The sequence below is a fragment of the Colossoma macropomum genome, unplaced genomic scaffold (genome assembly GCF_904425465.1).
Source record: "Colossoma macropomum unplaced genomic scaffold, Colossoma_macropomum, whole genome shotgun sequence".
Classification (NCBI taxonomy): Eukaryota; Metazoa; Chordata; class Actinopteri; order Characiformes; family Serrasalmidae; genus Colossoma; species Colossoma macropomum.
Window position 1 is genome coordinate 2,444,929 of NW_023494801.1, and position 16,785 is coordinate 2,461,713.

Consider the following 16,785-nt stretch of genomic DNA (forward strand, 5'->3'; position numbering starts at 1 on the left):
CATTAAATCCTAAGATGATTCCTGAAGAACAGGTCATCAAGAACAGGCTAATTCAGAAAAGCCAGCCAACAAAACTATTCAGTGGTCCTTTGATCGGAAACTGTCAGTTGCTTCAAAACAGTTGATGCCGGTCTCAACATGCTTATTTATGCTTTGCCAACCAGTCAGTTCGAATAGATTAGACAGTAATCTTGTTACATTTTACTGCTTACATGTTTTTTCTAATATAATATAAAATTTTAATACTACAGGTGCCTAAGACTTGGTGCTGTAGGTTCATATGCTCCTTTTTATCCCGTGGTAATTTTGATGCTGCTTCGTCCTCAGGTTCGAGTTTCCCGAGCAGTTACCGCTGGATGAGTTCCTGCAGAAACCTGATGTGAAGGACCCAGCCAACTACATCCTGCATGCAGTGCTGGTGCACAGCGGAGACAACCACGGGGGCCATTATGTCGTCTATCTCAACCCAAAAGGAGACGGCAAAGTGAGTGTCACGGAGCCAATAGTGAGAACCATTTTCCTTATTTCGTGGGTCATTCTTATAGTTAGTGCATGCTGGATAATGTTATTTTTTAAATGGTGGATGTGGCTTTTGTTTTGCTCTTCTTTAAGTGCTTTAGGGTTGTCACTATCATTTATATTAATTGAGTGATCTACCGGTTATTTTAACAATTAATTGACTAGTTACTTTAATTTTTTTAAAGGAATAGGCCAAACAAAAAAAATAACTGAACTAAACCACGCACAACCTTTTAATGAGCTTAAATTGCTTTATTTAAACAAAGACGCCTTTAAAAAGACTTTTACAAAGGCAAAAATACCTGTAGATAACTCTTGCAACAAAACCTCATGTCCAAAACGGACACTTTACAGGAGAAGGAACTTTGAAAACTTTGAATGGAAGTTAATGTAACAGGATATTTTTTGGAGCGATTCTATTTTGGTTATGACATTTTAACGCAATTTAAAGCATTTTCAGATTTTATGAAAGACGTTTTGGCTGTGTTCACACAGCGGGTAAAAGTGGCCCAAATCTGATTTTCTCACCAAATCCGATTTTTTTTATTTTTATTATTATTATCATTATCTTTTAAATGTGATCTGTATGTGACATCAGTCTGAACAGGTCAGCTCCTAAACTGACCCACATACGCAAAAGACCAATGTGTCACGCTGCTTCACGGCTCATCCAGAGGTAAACAGTGGCTTCCAAGGAACGCCAGTGGATCCCGGAGCTTTCAGTTTCATCTTCGCCAGCATCACAGGAGCCATTGTGAAGCTTCATTGACTGACCCCGAATGTGTTCGAGCTGTAAAAAGGGCGCGGTGACTTTTGGTTCACGTCCTCGGATTCTTTAAACTTTCAGACTTTTGCCTGTTCTTTGACGCTTCAGCCTCGTTCTCCTGCGGCCGCGTTCGGGCATTTCTTTAGAAATCTCTTCAAACGTGGAGGTTTTGGATGAGTCTCTTCTAATTTTTGTACAGAAATATCACCCCAGATGTTTGAGGTCTCAGCAGCACGAAATTATGACGAATGTCAAGTTGGATTGACGCAAAAACCGCATGAATTCCGATCTGGCTGTTCAGACTGAGTCGCATTGCCGCAGATCTGGTACAGATCAGATTTCAGTACCACATAAAGCGTCTCAATCAGAATTGAAAATGTCAGATTCAGTGCGTTTTTTTTGCCATTCACACTGACACACAGACACACATCTGTGTCACATATGAAGAAAAAAAAATCAGATTTGGGCCACTTTTACCTGCTGTGTAAAGTTATTTATTTATTTTTTTAATCAAGTTATCAACATGAATAATTGTGACAACCCTAAACCTTTCAGGATGTTTCATTAAATTTCAGTTCTTATTGATATTTAGCGCAGATGCATGCCTATTAAATTGAGAGTGGAGATTTTTGGTGTGTTTGAACTTGCATTTCCTCCCGTCATCAGTGGTGCAAGTTTGATGACGACGTTGTTTCCCGATGCACTAAAGAGGAGGCCATCGAGCACAACTACGGTGGCCACGACGATGACCTTTCCGTACGTCACTGCACCAACGCGTACATGCTGGTGTACATCCGAGAGTCTAAGCTGAGTGAGTATTCCTCATCTCTGCTGTTTCTTTAAAGCCGCCTGGCACCAGCTGCTCGCGCTCGTGTTTTGGTGACTGTGGAGTGTGAAGTGCAAACCGCTCTGGAACAGCTGCTCATCAGCACGAAGCAGACTCTGTTACACAACCTGTTGAATCAAACAGCCTGAATCGCTTTGAAGAAAGGGCTCTGTCTGAATAGACGGCAAGCCCAAGTCTGTTTTTGGGGTTGTTTATCACTGTATCTCTGCCCTTTGAAGTGTTTCTGGCCTTTTTGTGGTTAAGAGTCCTGAGAGGTATTCAGGTGTGGTGCTCAAGCTCTGCACTGTTTACCTGATGCTGATTTCACTGTTCACATTACAGACCTCATTGCTCAGTTCTGATTTTTAGCTCAGATACTTCTTGTATTTCTTAATCATATAGTTTGCATTCGCATTGGTAAGTGACTCATATCTGTTATCAATATGAACAAACCTGTGCCCTGAAATGACCCACATGCACACTTAATCATAAAAATGTATGTGGTTAATTCACCTGATATCAACAGCAGCAAACTAATTAACCTAGCAGAATAACCCTCTTCATCAGGATATTTTGCCCTGATCATTATCAGAGCTAGGCAAAGGCGAAGGCACTCTGGTTTGCAGCGTTTACGTGCAGCCTAATAATCTGTTAATAATCCGACTGAGTGCAATCGGAATAGAATATGTCCATGTAAACACCTCAGTCAGGCTACACTAGTCTGACTAAGGCCATTCAGAATATAATTTCTATCTGATTGATCGAGGTGGGTAATCCTGTAAATGATCTATTAAATAGAAGAATAATATCCGTGTAAACGCCTGTATCTGATTACATTCCCTATCGGAAAGTTTAAGTCCGTTCTGATCATGTTCGTCGCGTCATAGTGAGAGTTTATACCGTTCAACATGGCGGAGCAGAAACTGGTCTGCAGAGGAGACGAAGTTTATGCTCTGATCTTTAAAAGACGGCGGTGGGACGGACGTCCAGCTTATGCGTCTCAGAACACGACGTCTTCCTCTCGGCCTTCTTTAATAAGGACATGTGAAGGACGTTTTCCTGAGTCTGACATCATTTTAAAGCAATTAAAAACACAAGCACTGCTCACTGCTGCTCATCTCACTCTGACTGGACTCTTTTTAAAAATGGAGTTGAGTGCAACAATTAATGTAACAGTGTAATTATGGGCTTAATAGACATTAAAAATATCAGTAATTTCTGATCATAAATGCTGTGATGTGCTTATTTGCAGGTGAGGTGTTGCAGCCAGTTACAGACATGGACATCCCTCAGCAGCTGGTGGAGCGACTGCAGGAGGAGAAGAGGGTGGAGGCACAAAAACGGAAGGAGCGCCAGGAGGCTCACCTCTATATGCAAGTACAGGTGAGTCGTTGCTTCATGTCGCAGGCACAATATGTTCTAGATGAGTTTTATGTAATACAACAAAAGGTAATTCTTTAAAATAATGCAGGCTTGTCTTTAACCCTGTTGCATTACTCATTCACCGGTGTGTTTACATACTGCAGATGCATTATATAAAATGGTTTAATCATGATAGTAATATGCCGTCTATCTTGTGCAGCCTCGTTTCATCACAGGATGAGCCCATCTCTGCACAAGGTGTAATGTTGCTGTGCTTTTATGTTTAAAGATGGTGACAGAGGACCAGTTCTGTGGGCACCAGGGCAACGACATGTATGATGAGGAGAAAGTGAAGTACACAGTATTCAAGGTTCTTAAGAGCTCCACCCTTGCTGAGTTTGTGCAGAACCTCTCACAGACCATGGTAAGTTCCTCCGCTGGGCGCATAACAGGCTCTTAAGTCTACAGGACTTTTCCGAACCTACTGGAATTTCACACCTTAGGGAAAAAAAACAGTGTGGTGTCTTTTGAACGTGATGTGGATCATTTAAAAGGGTCTAATATCGTTTAAAAGGGTTGCATGTTGCTATTTATTTATTTATTCATTAATTAATGTACCTGTGTTTTTATTTCGTTATAATTTTTATCTCAGCTGCTGTAAGATTTGCCCAAAATTCTGGTGAAGATGTGTTGAATATTATATTGATTTTCTGCAGGGTTTCCCACAGGACCAGATGCGGCTGTGGCCCATGCAGGCCAGAAGCAACGGCACCAAGCGGCCAGCCATGCTGGATTACGAGGCTGATTACAACAAGTCTGTAAGTGAATCGTGTGAATCAGTAAGATCACTGCCCCATGCGTCTCGCTAGGGGTGGGCGATTATCGCAGCTGACAGTACAGTGACTTTTGTTCAGCCTTTTAAACACTGGACTGCACTAAATCAAATTAAACTCAACTAATTTTGCTCTCTTTTTAGTGAAACATGCAACCGTTCAGTGTTCTTGAAGGACAGACGTCCACTACATGCGTAGAAAAGCGTATTACCGCGATAACAAAATTTCTCAGTAATAAATATCGTCATATTGCCCACCTCTAGCATCCGTTTCACTCCACATTGCTGTACATGCTGTGTTTACGCTTAAATTCTCATAGCACTGTTGACAAACTTCACTCTCCTGCTGTCATTAGATGATTGACTTGAGCGACAACGAGAATCCATGGACAATATTTTTGGAAACGGTAGATCCGGAAATGGCTGCCAGCGGTGCAACATTACCCAAGTTCGACAAAGACCGTGAGTATGACCTCCTGAGGCGTTTTCCCCGGACCTAACCTACTTGAAGCATTTTTCCTTCTTTTCAGAAGTACTTAGTGACATTGTGCTGCTTTGATGGACTTTGATGTTTATCAGAGTCAGATTGCTTTAGTAGGCATGTCCCAACGGGTGCGTAATCGTTGTTATTTGAGCTGATTACTGCATGCAAGTAAAGTATAAAGCTCATTTATAAAGACATGTCATGTCTTTTGAAAAAGCAATGAAAGTTCCAATTTCTGACTGATGCTGTCACTTACAGAGAGCGAGGTGATGTGTGTGTGTTGTTTATTTGAGCTGGTGTCCATCATTTGGGAGCTACTAAATATAGACAGATAGGAAGCAAAGAATCTATTCGGCTAATTTAACAACTTTAGGCTTGTGCTTTTAATAGTTTAAATTCTTTAGCTCTAGTTTTACAATTTAATAACACTTTTCCTTTCACTTTCAGATGATGTCATGTTGTTCTTGAAGATGTATGATCCAAAAACCAGAAGCTTAAATTATTGTGGACATATCTACACACCTATATCCTGTAAAATACGTAAGTAACTTGAATTGAGCCATTTGACAAAACCTGTTGAGTTCAGTTGCTGTTAATCTGGAAAACTGAATGTGTTCCTCTTTCTCGTCACCAGGAGACTTGCTGCCCGTCATGTGTGAAAGAGCAGGGTTTCAGCAGGGAACTAGTCTTATCCTCTATGAGGCAAGTTTCCCCACGATGCACATATTCAGTCTCTAAACCACTTTGTGTTAAAGTATTATTATTTTTTTTAATTCTCTCACGTCTGCTTTGTTTCGTTCACTGTAGGAAGTTAAACCGAATTTAACAGAGCGGATACAGGACTATGACGTCTCCCTGGACAAAGCTTTGGATGAGCTAATGGATGGAGACATAATCGTGTTCCAGAAGTAAGGATTTCCCCAGCGTACTTTTCAGACTTTCTGTACTCGAGACAAGGCCAGGAAATGACCCCTCTTGTCTGTTGTTACTAGGGACGACCCGGAAAACGACGCCAGTGAGCTGCCAACTGCGAAGGACTACTTCAGAGACCTGTACCACCGTGTGGACGTCATCTTTTGTGACAAAACCATCCACAACGACCCAGGCTTCGTTGTGACGCTCTCAAACCGAATGAACTACTTCCAAGTGAGTTTTCAAAATAAAGCAAATCTATATGGAGCGGTTTGCCTGCCCTTTCGTGTCGGATCACTCATATTTTCGAATTTCTCTTTCCAGGTGGCGAAGACTGTTGCACAGAGGTTAAACACTGACCCCATGCTCTTGCAGTTCTTCAAGTCCCAGGGGTATGTGTGCTGACCTCTTACCTGTACCCCTGTTTCCTTTAGGGTATGACGTTCTGTGGCTGATTCCAGTTTTACAACCAAATCAGCCAGTGCGTTATGTGTGATAGATAATCTGCTCTTTACCTGAAGTTTGCGCTTTGCAGGTTAACTGAATACACTGATTTGAAACACATGCATAGGAAATATACAGACGTGGATACACAGCATTCAAATACATGCACGTCCTTTAAGTGTGCACTATTGAAACTGGGAGATTTTTGCTCTAAATACGCAATCAGACAATTTAGATTTTGCCAGATCTGTGTTGCAGTTTTAGTAAATAAAGTGAGGCAGTAAAGTGCACTCGAGCTGTATTTGAGTGCTGCTGCTACACCTGTACCAAAATGTCATTGCATAATTATACATGACTCATTATGCTAAATAATCACCGCTTATTTTCAGTGTGGCCCTTCATTAATGGCATTTTTCAAGCAACTGATTTTTTTTTCATTTAAAGATTTAAAAACAAGTAATATGGGAGGCAAATCCAGCCCAAAAAGAAATTAAAATTAAAACAAAATGGAAATGCAAATCTCTTTTTGCAGTTTTATGCAGATATCCTGCCAAAATTGAAAATGAAATGAAATATATCTACATTTGCAGTTCACGTAAGTTATTTGTGACAAAAATAACGATGTGTTTAAAGCAACTGTTTGTCATTTCATTTTAGTCATCGTTCTGATGTTTCATGGCCATATCTAAAATGGAAAAGCTAATAGAGAAAATAAAATCCATGTTTCATTTTGGCTCCTCTTCATGAAATGCATATGTCAACTAAAATCAAAGTGCAATGTTTACATTCTTATTTCTTTTTAATAGGCTGCATATGTGACAAAATTAAAATGGATAAATCAACAACAAAGTGACGGTTTGCGATTCAGTTTTCAGCGTGGATGCGCTTTAAGTGTCAATAAAAAGGCGAACGAAAACGAACACAGGCGCCACCTGCTGGTGATTTACTTTTCATTTCCCACTTCGCCTTTTCGTTTTCAAGTTGACCAACATGCAAATACATGTTAACTAACACTAGGCGGGGCTTCGGGGTATATTTTAGGACATCCTCAGACCTCAGCCTCGGAAAAACCATCGTCATGTCTCAGATATGGTGTAAATTGCACATGTAGGCATTTAATTTTCAACTTTGTCAGGATGTTTGCACAGATATTTGGAAAAAGATGGCAAAAGAGAGGTTTGCATTTACATGTTGTTTTAATTTTAAATTATTCTTTGGCTGGATTTGCCTCCCCTACAAGTAATCAGCCATCAGACAGTTTGGCTGTAAAGAGATTGGAATCAGCCATGTAAGTCATGAGTGGTGTACCTCTAGTGCTTCTGCTCGGCTGACATTATTGGTCATAAAATCGTTGCGCAGATCACCCAAAATAAAAATAAATCGACCGGTTGCTTTTCAGAAGCGAATATCAGCCGAGTCTCATCCTGGCCATTTCCACTCATTTACCTGGCTTGAATATTTTAACCTGCTTTTCCTTCTCACTCTTCTTCGCAGGTACAGAGACGGCCCTGGCAACCCACTCAGGCACAATTACGAGGGCACTCTTCGAGACCTGCTGCAGTTCTTTAAGCCCCGGCAGCCCAAGAAGCTCTATTACCAGCAGGTGAGGGGACTCCTCATTGCACCTGGTGTGAAAATTGTGTTGGCTCTCTGTTTGTTTGCTTGTTCTTGTTTTTTTTAAACTCCTTGATATTGGTGATAATGGTTTATACAAATGTTGTCTAAATAAACAAATATGGTAATTCTAGACAGAAAGATAATCGTTCACAGCTTAGTAGCTCAGTAAACGGCACCTCAATATACTGTGACATCCTTAATGCTGTGCTCTGAGCTCTCTTTACGGGAACCTGAGCAGCTTCAGCTCCAGTCCCCTGATTTATTCATGTCTCTGCTCACTTCTCAGCTCAAGATGAAGATCACAGACTTTGAGAACAGGAGGAGTTTCAAGTCCATATGGCTCAACAGTCAGTTTCGGGAGGAGGTAAAGAAAAAGAGTTCCTGATTTGTTTTGCATGCATGCAGCCGACATTCTCTGTTGCTCAGAATTGTCATTAGAGGTGCGAGGTATGCTGGTGTATATAAGTAAATACCGTTATAATATGGATTTTGTTGTTCCGCGGATATAATAAAAGGGGTGGGAATCACAGGGCATCTCATGATATTACAATGCTTTGCCCACAATTTTACAATGCTGCGATATACTCGATATTCGGCAAGACAGTCCTCTGCGATACATAACGATGTCTGAGTGCCTGAAGAAAATTAAATACTGCTAAATAAGCAAATAGCAGGAATTATGTGTATGTTAGTGTTTATTAGTGCGAGTTTCACTGAATTTGACAATCAGTATGAAACAATGTACAACTAAGTAAAATAGTCATAAACTGCCAGAAAGCAGAACAGCTCTAGGGTTAAAATGTCTAAGGCAGAGGTCACTAATAGGCAGACCACGGTCCGAGTCCGGACCCAGTTGCTGTCCTATGTGGACCTGGACCTATAACCGATAAACTGTGGACAATTATTTTTGGTACTAAAGCTACCGTTATGGTAGTTTTAGTGACCAGAGACTCACAGACCAATCGCATGCGTTGTAAATATCACACGTGACCCTACTCAGCCAATCAGATCTGTGCATTACGATGAACACTGAGACTCAGATGAGTGAAGCACACACGGGAGGGACGAGGCGAGACACAGCAGTCGGAGAAGAAAGTGAGTCAGAGGGAAGTTACTTCACGTGGCGTGATCCAAAAAGAGAAAACTGACAAATATTGCTGAAATATCACTGAATTATACTTTATTTGATTTGACATTCAGTTGGTGACTGTATAAGATGCTGATATACCTACTAGGCTACTTCAGTAAACAGTATATGGCACTGAATCATGATGCAAGTTAGACATTATGATGCTCTGGAGGAAATTTTCTCTAACTGGACCTTACTGAATTTTAATTAAATACCCCTGGTCGGATTGTAGAACATAACTGCGCCTCACTAAAATCTTTTCTGTGTAAACTTGCAGAAAAAAAATATACAATAATACAAAAATGCATATTTTCTCTCTCAAACATATTTAAAAATACACATTTCAGTGCTTAACAAGCATAACCACCTTGTTTTATGTAAACTGGGTACGCTTCAGTGCTTGTTCTGAAACGTGCCCTTATGTATTCGCTTATTTTCGACTAGACTGTGGGGGCGAAGGTCCTTGCAAATAAACCCAGCGATAGACTTAGTAATACTGGTAGCGTGTAATAAATGTAGGCCGACTTCGAGTTGTGGCAGCGTTAGCTGCTTTCTCAACAACCACATCAGATGATGACGAAGACGGTGGCCATGCATGTTCGTTGTGTTGCCCGTGTACTTTATTTTAATAAGACTGTTCTTGCACATCGCAAAGTCTTTGTCTATTTCCTTTGTCCCTTCAATGCTGTACAAGCTGAAGTGGCCCAGATCTGTACGCCACTATGTGGAGTCATGGTGTAGTGAATCTGTTAAAATGAAATTGGAGGGAGAGTCCATATAGAGCATTTAGAGCTCATGCATGTTTCAATAAAGAAAACAATATTTTGCACCTGTGTATCGATAACATATCGCAAAAGAAAGCAGTACGATATCGATATTTACTTATACTATAATGAGCCTAAAACACAGAACCTGACTCAGAGGCAAGTTTATCAGCTTAAACAGCTTAAATAAACGTTCTGAACTCAACAAAATACATTTTTGACAAAGCAGTAAGTGAACCTTTGACATAAAGCAAGTCTGTTGCTGCTTGCCGTGCACATAAAACATCAGAGCCTTTCCGTTGTGGCGTCTGTGTAGTAGTTTGGGTGCACATTATTGCTTTGCGTTGGTTTACACTTCAGGATAAAGTTGCTGTTAAATACAGTAAAGAATAAAATATTTTGGAGACCAATTACAAAGTGCAAAAGAGACCTGAGTGGGAAGATAACCTCCTAATTAGCAAGTCCTATGGGAGCTGTAATCAGGTGTGAGTGCACCTTTTAGCCTTGCTAATCGAGGAGTTTAATCAGATGTGTTTAAGCTAAGATGGAACCGTATTAAAGCGTGCTGGGACGCGGCCCTCTTCAGTGGAGATGGAGCAAACTCATCTAAGCTTTATTGCTCTTCCTAACTTGTTGATGGTGAATTCTCTCATGCTCTCTTTCCCCACCAGGAGATCACACTGTACCCAGACAAGCATGGCTGTGTTCGAGACCTTCTGGAAGAATGTAAAAAAGCCGTGGAGCTCTCTGACAAAGGCTCGGAGAAGCTGAGGTTCGTTGCGCTGTACTGCAACCTTTTGCTTAGTTTAGTGTTTATGCTGGTGCCTTCTCAGATTAGGCTTTGCTTAGAGGGCACTTTGAAAAAGGTTTACTAAACCACTCGAGTCTAAAAACGACGGCGAGAGGGAGGATAGGTTCTGCTTCAACGGTGAAAGCTCTTGATGCCGTTATCACTCCTTTTCTAAGCCTTTTATTGTACTCTGTTTTTAGATCTGTGTTAAAGTCTCTCCTTTTCTCTTCTCTCCCCCACAGGCTGTTAGAAATTGTAAGCTACAAAATTATCGGGGTTCACCAAGAGGACGAACTGCTAGAATGTTTATCTCCTGCAGCCAGTCGAACATTCAGAATAGAGGTAAGAGCTTATGTGCGGCTCCTCTGAGGCTCTTCTTCCTCATACGAATAAAGCATTATTACCCCATAAAATGCTCAGTAAATATTTGTGTTAAATCTGCCTTTTTCTCCCAGAGGCTGTTGTGTGGAATGAGCAGGTCTGAACTAGACTATCCCTTTTTCTGTTTTAGGAAATCCCTCTTGATCAGGTCGACCTGGATAAGGAAAATGAGTTGCTGATTCCAGTTGCACATTTCCACAAGGAGGTCTTCGGGACTTTTGGTATTCCATTCTTGCTGAAGATCCGTCAGGTGTGTGAGGGTTATGTATACAAACAAATTCACTGCTTTGAATGATGGATATGCCGTTCTTCTGACTACATTTGATGAGCTTTTATTGTAGAAAGGGAAGGGTCCTCTTTCCCCAAACACAGCACAAGTCATTTTTTAGCCAAACTACAGATTAGAACTGAAAGATTGATCGTCTTTATATCGAGTGCAATTTTCAAATCACAAGAGCTGCAATTTTTATTACAATCTTGCAGCCTGTTATCAACAACGTTGATATGTTGGAAGTTTTAAATAAAGGAAATTCAACCTAATAACATGGAGCTGGCAAACTGCTTTTAGGTTAATTCCACTAATCAGAACCAACCAATCATCAATGTGCTGTGACATCACAATCCCAATGAACAGGCTGTTATGTAGATATTGTGTTAACACCAGCTGAGATACTGTGGTAAGCCTGCTGGTCTTCTTAGCCCAAAAGAGGCCCAAACCTCAATGTATATAAAAAAAAGTCGCAGTTAAAATCATAATCACAACGGCGGTCAGAAAAATGTATATATATTTATATTATATATAGTTATATATATTTCCAAAATCATTCAGCCCTACTACAGATATAGTATTTAATTTTTATTGGCCAATCCGGAGTAATATATCGTTACTGAAAAGTGAAAGGAGCCATTTTTCGTGAGTGGGTTCATTTTTGCGTATTAAAATTTATTTCTTTAAGAGCTTTTTGAACATTAGGAGAAATACAACCAAAACCAAAACGACCAGCTTCACTGTTACTGTCCGAAATCGATTTCGTTGATTTCTGTGAACTGCTGTAATCGCCATGAGAGCTTTGTCCTGTTTCAACCAATATCAAACCCCTTTGGGAGCCACAACATTTATGTCTATTTTATTGGGTTAACGTTTTAACATCTTGTAAATGTCTCAATTTGCTGGTGTGCTTGTATAAGCTAAAAAATATAAGCAAAATTCCAGCTTTTAAGACCATTTGTTGTTAAAACTGTTGTTAAAGCTTTACTTTACTGCAAAGAAGGATTTTAATTTTTACTATAAATCTAATTCTGCTGTGAAGCCACAAGGGGGCAGTAAAAGCGCCGCATGTGGCTCCGGAGCATGTTGCCGACCCCTGAACTATAGATTACACTGCAAGTCACAGTCATTGGTGTCCAAGCACAACATGCAATGTTGGAGCCAGCAAAGATGGGCAAAGTGGCCTCTGTTTACAGTAGATGTGAGGTCTCGAAAGAAGATGCGTGGTATTGTGTGGTATTGTGAGCACGGGGTCTTTAATAAGGGGTCTTTAATAAGTGATCAAAATACCTAGAAAACAGTAGTTTACGTAGTTGTCGATCTCAGTGGATTAATTTAATTTGGGCAGCAGTTACCCCTGTAATTTAGTCTGTACCAGAATCCACCAGATTGTTCGTGTTAAAATCTCAGATATTCCCCTTTCCCACTACAAGGAATTGGTTTCTGAACATGTCCCCCCACCCCCACCCCAGCCCCACTGATCGAGTTCTCATTTCTGGTTATGAGTAGTCGATGCACGTTGGGAGTCTATAGAAAGTTAGTGATGACTAATGCTTACCCCTTGCTTTGCTGTGTCAGGCGGAGCCCTTCAGAGAGGTCATGAGGAGGATCCAGAGCATGCTGGACATCCAGGAGAAAGAGTTTGAGAAGGTAGACTGAGCCACAAGAAATGCAGCTAATAAAATTTTTTCTAATAACTAATAAATCAGGATTACTGACGAAGTTTCGAGCAGTAGCTTGTTCATGCTCTGTGATCTTGATCGATTTGTGTTCTTCCTGCAGTTCAAGTTTGCGATTGTGATGATGGGTCGGCATCAGTACATCAACGAGGATGATTATGAAGTGAATCTGAAGGACTTCGAGCCGCAGCCAGGTTTGTCGAACTTCATTCGTAATGTGCTTTTATAATGTCTCATCTGTTGAGCATCGTCGGCTGGTCAGAACGTCAGATGGTGGGAAAATTCCCACAGGATGAGCGAGTTTCTACTGTGTTGCACTTTATTTGATCGGAATTTTACATTAGATCTTTAAGAAACTGACAGTGATACAGCCTGTCATTATTTCTAGAGACCTTTCTAAGAAAAATGAAATATTAAGGACCCCATGTGTATTTTAGGTAAATTAACCCCATTATTTTCCGCCACGTCGGGGGTCAGCAACCCCAATGTTGAGAAGAGCCATTTTGTCGTTTTAACAAAACCACCTTGGGAGCCACAACATTTTATGTACATTTTACCATCTTGGCTGTAAATATGTCTCAGTATGTGCTGATGTGCTAGTATAGGATAAAAAATATAAACAAAAACACAGACTTACTGCTCCGCTTTCAGCTTTAGCTCAGCTATAGCAGCTTTTCTCGCATCTCCGGCAGGAAACTCTTCCACAGAAGTTGAACAGTTTCTTGTAAAATGTGTCTCAATGTTCGACTTTTTACGAGGCTGAAGTCGCTTCTCATTCGCCAGCTTCTTGTTCAATTTTCTCATTCCACCTTAAATGGCGCCTGAGGTGCCAGAATGTAACTGCTGCACCATTTAAGGTGGAACGGGAAATTTCGAACAAGAAGCTGGCGAATGAGAAACTGACTTCAGCTTCGTGACTTTTTAGTGTTTGTCAGTTTCTCACTGCAGATTAAACGTATCAGGAAACCAGCTGGAGGGATTATAAACACTAATAAGTCCATTCGTCTCTAAATTATCAATGTTCGTCTTAAATCTCTCTCTTTGCCGTTTCGTTAGCTACTGGCTAGGTGAGACTGTTGTCTGTGTTGCTATGGTGACCAGCAGTCTGCGCTGATCTTCAGGGTTAAAGGGTGAATTAGCAGTTCTACATTAACTCCAGAGTTTAAGACCATTTATTGTTAAACTGTGTTGAACGATCAGCAGAGCTTTATTTTACTGTAAAGGAGGATTATTTTATTTTTACCTACTAATCTGATTCAGCTGTGGAGCCACAACAGGACAGGAAAAGAGCCGCATGTTGCTGACCGCTGGGCTACGTGCTTGATTTAGGTGTGTCTGGCAGAACCAGTTGTCCATCGCTCAATCATGCATACAGTAGAAAACTTCTTCAAATAGAAGCTGTTTATTGAACAGAAAGTAGATTTATGGGGTTTTAACTGGTGATATTGGTCGACAGGTGTGTCAGTTAATCTTTTATGTATCTTTTACATCCCTAATGTCAGCGTATACAATGGGGTCCATAAGTCCATAAGAACTTCTGAGTATTTGTGTCCCACTCCTGCATTATTTACAGCGTGAGCTCAAGCTTCCCAAGTTTGCTTAAGTTTGATGACCCAGAAATAGTGCAGGATCTTGGATGCTTCATTCTACTTGTCATAACTTCTCTTTGTTTTAAATTGATCAAACTTTTAAACCTGTTTATTTTCAGACTTTTCAGACCTTGCTGTATAGCCATGTATAACTTTGAGCCAGCCTGTTGAATAAAATAGACATTGATACGTGTGAGATTTGAGTTTACTTGCATTGTTGGTGAGATTTGTCACCTTGTTCATCTGGGGTTGCGTGTGTGCGCAAGTAACCCTGAGTCCGAAGTGCTTCAATGTTGGGCTTTTAAATATAAATATATGCATTTCTTTTTCCTCACCAGGAAACATGTCCCACCCGAGGCCTTGGTTGGGTCTCGATCACTTCAACAAGGCTCCAAAGAGAGGGCGCTACACGTACCTGGAAAAGGCCATCAAGATCCACAACTGACAAGCTCTCCACCCTAACCGACCCTACTAAAAAGACTTTAACCAAACGTCTTGTGTGCACCACTCTTACCACCTGCTGTCTGGGTACACAGGCCCAATGTATGAAGTCTTCAGCAAAACGGAGTTGCCGCTCTTTTTTTGTTTCGTTTTTGTTTTTTTCTTTTTCTTTTTCATTAGAAGCTCTTTGATTTGGCTTCTCTATTGACTGCCTATTTTGTCTGGAAGAATGAATTGGATTTTAACAAACTGGGGGGAACAGTATGAACTTCTAGACCGTTTCAGTTTTTTTTTGTTTTGTTTTGTTTTTCCTTTTAATTTTGTTTTTAAGAATTGTTACGGAAAGAAAGCTGCTGCGTAGTGAGGGGGATGGACGAAAGAACATTTGCCATTTGCAAATAAGAAAAGGATTTCGATCCTTTTAACCCAAAAAACATAAAAAATACAAAAAAAAACACACACAGAAGCACCACAGATGGTTATAGCTTGCTAGTTGCCCTGAAGTGGTTTCATTTTCTTGTCCCTTAGTGCAACTAGGCAGTTTTCATGTTTACACTTTTTTTTTTTCTCACTTAGTTTGATCGGAGGGGTTCAGTTTGTCTCTTTTCTGGAAATCTTGTATGATATAAAGAAATAAAGATCCACCGTTGCATCCCTTTTAAGAGAAAAAAGAAACCAGAAACGAAATAAATTGTCTGTATTTCATCTTGCACGTTGGCACTTAAATATCAAAGATTCCACGTTTCTCAGCTGGAAAATGTGATCTTTGGTTGTTATTTGGCCCATGGCCCCCCCATCTACCCCAAACACCCCCCTGCGTCCCGTCTCTCCCTCCGCCCTCCTCCACGCTCCTCTCTTGCTTAGCCGTGGCATCGTTCCGAAGGGAGGCGGGTGGGGCTGCTTGCTAGAGGCTCCACATTCACTGTAGTGTGCATTGGCAGGAGGCTGCAGACATTCAGTCGACTGGTTCAGGACATAGAGAAACCAGCATTAAACGAACCGATTAAAATCCTTGGGTTTTTTTTTTTTGTTTGTTTTTGGGTTTTTTTTTTGTTTTTTTCTTTTGTTTTTCCTTTTTCTTATTTTTTTCCTCTTTTTGTTTTGTAAGCACAGGAGGGGAGCTCCCTAGTGCATAGTTGGCTTTGTAAAGACAACATTTAAAATTGTATATTTAAAGAATGGACATGTAAAATTAAAGACACACTTTGTTGGGTACAGATCAATTCAGATGTTCATATTCATTGTGTGTAGTTTTATTTTGGACACTGACTTTCCGTTTTATTTTGTCTCTTATTACTTTTTTTCCCCCTTCCTTAACTACTTGCAACAGTTTGTCTTGTTTAAGTGCAGTACAAAAATGACCTGCAGATCACATCTTTAATTTGATTTATTTTTTTTTCCAGTCTAATTCCTCCGTGTAGCAGCAGTGTACGACACCTATTCCTGTATATTGCCTTTTTGCTGAAAAATGTATGTTGAATAAAATTTTCTATAAAAGCTACTGCACTTATCAGTGGAACGTTTTGGTCCCCAAAAACAGTAAATTTAAGCCGGTTTTCTACACAGATTGGATGCAAAATGCTGCATATTGAGCTGCTACGTGTTAACCAACCTGGGGCCGATCTCACCAAGTACAATCTCTTCTTAAAGGTAGCTTAGGCTGCGTTCACATTACCAGGTTGAAGTGGCACGAATCCGATTTTTTGCCCTAATGTGACTCAGATCTGATGTTTTCAGGGCTGTGGACACAAATCTGATCTTTACAAATCCGACCTGAGCCACTTTAGCTACGTTCACATTACAAGCCTCATTTCTCAAATCCGATTTTTTGCTCAGATCCGATCTCTCTGACAGGATGGTTCACACTCGTTTAGGTAAGAGATCAAATCTGTCGTTAATGTGACAGACCGGCGTCCTGAAATGACCCTCATGAGCTCATCCTACTCAGTAACGTCACGTGAACGAATCACGTGCATCATCAG

General features: G+C 40.5%; 1 protein-coding gene across 3 annotated transcripts in view; it reads left to right on the forward strand.

Annotated features, from left to right (window-relative positions):
* Positions 1–16,304, forward strand: part of usp7 (ubiquitin specific peptidase 7 (herpes virus-associated)) — a 36,705-nt gene extending 20,401 nt beyond the window's left edge. The window contains exons 13-31 of one of the 3 annotated variants that reach the window (XM_036589476.1): positions 328–505; positions 1,952–2,096; positions 3,364–3,494; positions 3,763–3,897; positions 4,190–4,291; positions 4,662–4,767; positions 5,237–5,329; positions 5,424–5,491; positions 5,597–5,697; positions 5,782–5,935; positions 6,026–6,093; positions 7,640–7,748; positions 8,049–8,126; positions 10,327–10,427; positions 10,688–10,787; positions 10,957–11,076; positions 12,673–12,744; positions 12,877–12,967; positions 14,701–16,304. In XM_036589476.1, the coding sequence (XP_036445369.1) occupies positions 328–505; positions 1,952–2,096; positions 3,364–3,494; positions 3,763–3,897; positions 4,190–4,291; positions 4,662–4,767; positions 5,237–5,329; positions 5,424–5,491; positions 5,597–5,697; positions 5,782–5,935; positions 6,026–6,093; positions 7,640–7,748; positions 8,049–8,126; positions 10,327–10,427; positions 10,688–10,787; positions 10,957–11,076; positions 12,673–12,744; positions 12,877–12,967; positions 14,701–14,807 (2,059 nt within the window). In that variant the 3' untranslated portion in view covers positions 14,808–16,304. The remainder of the gene's footprint in view (positions 1–327; positions 506–1,951; positions 2,097–3,363; positions 3,495–3,762; positions 3,898–4,189; positions 4,292–4,661; positions 4,768–5,236; positions 5,330–5,423; positions 5,492–5,596; positions 5,698–5,781; positions 5,936–6,025; positions 6,094–7,639; positions 7,749–8,048; positions 8,127–10,326; positions 10,428–10,687; positions 10,788–10,956; positions 11,077–12,672; positions 12,745–12,876; positions 12,968–14,700) is intronic. The other 2 variants (XM_036589477.1, XM_036589478.1) reach the window with 2 other exon arrangements.
* The last annotated feature ends 481 nt before the right edge of the window (positions 16,305–16,785 follow it).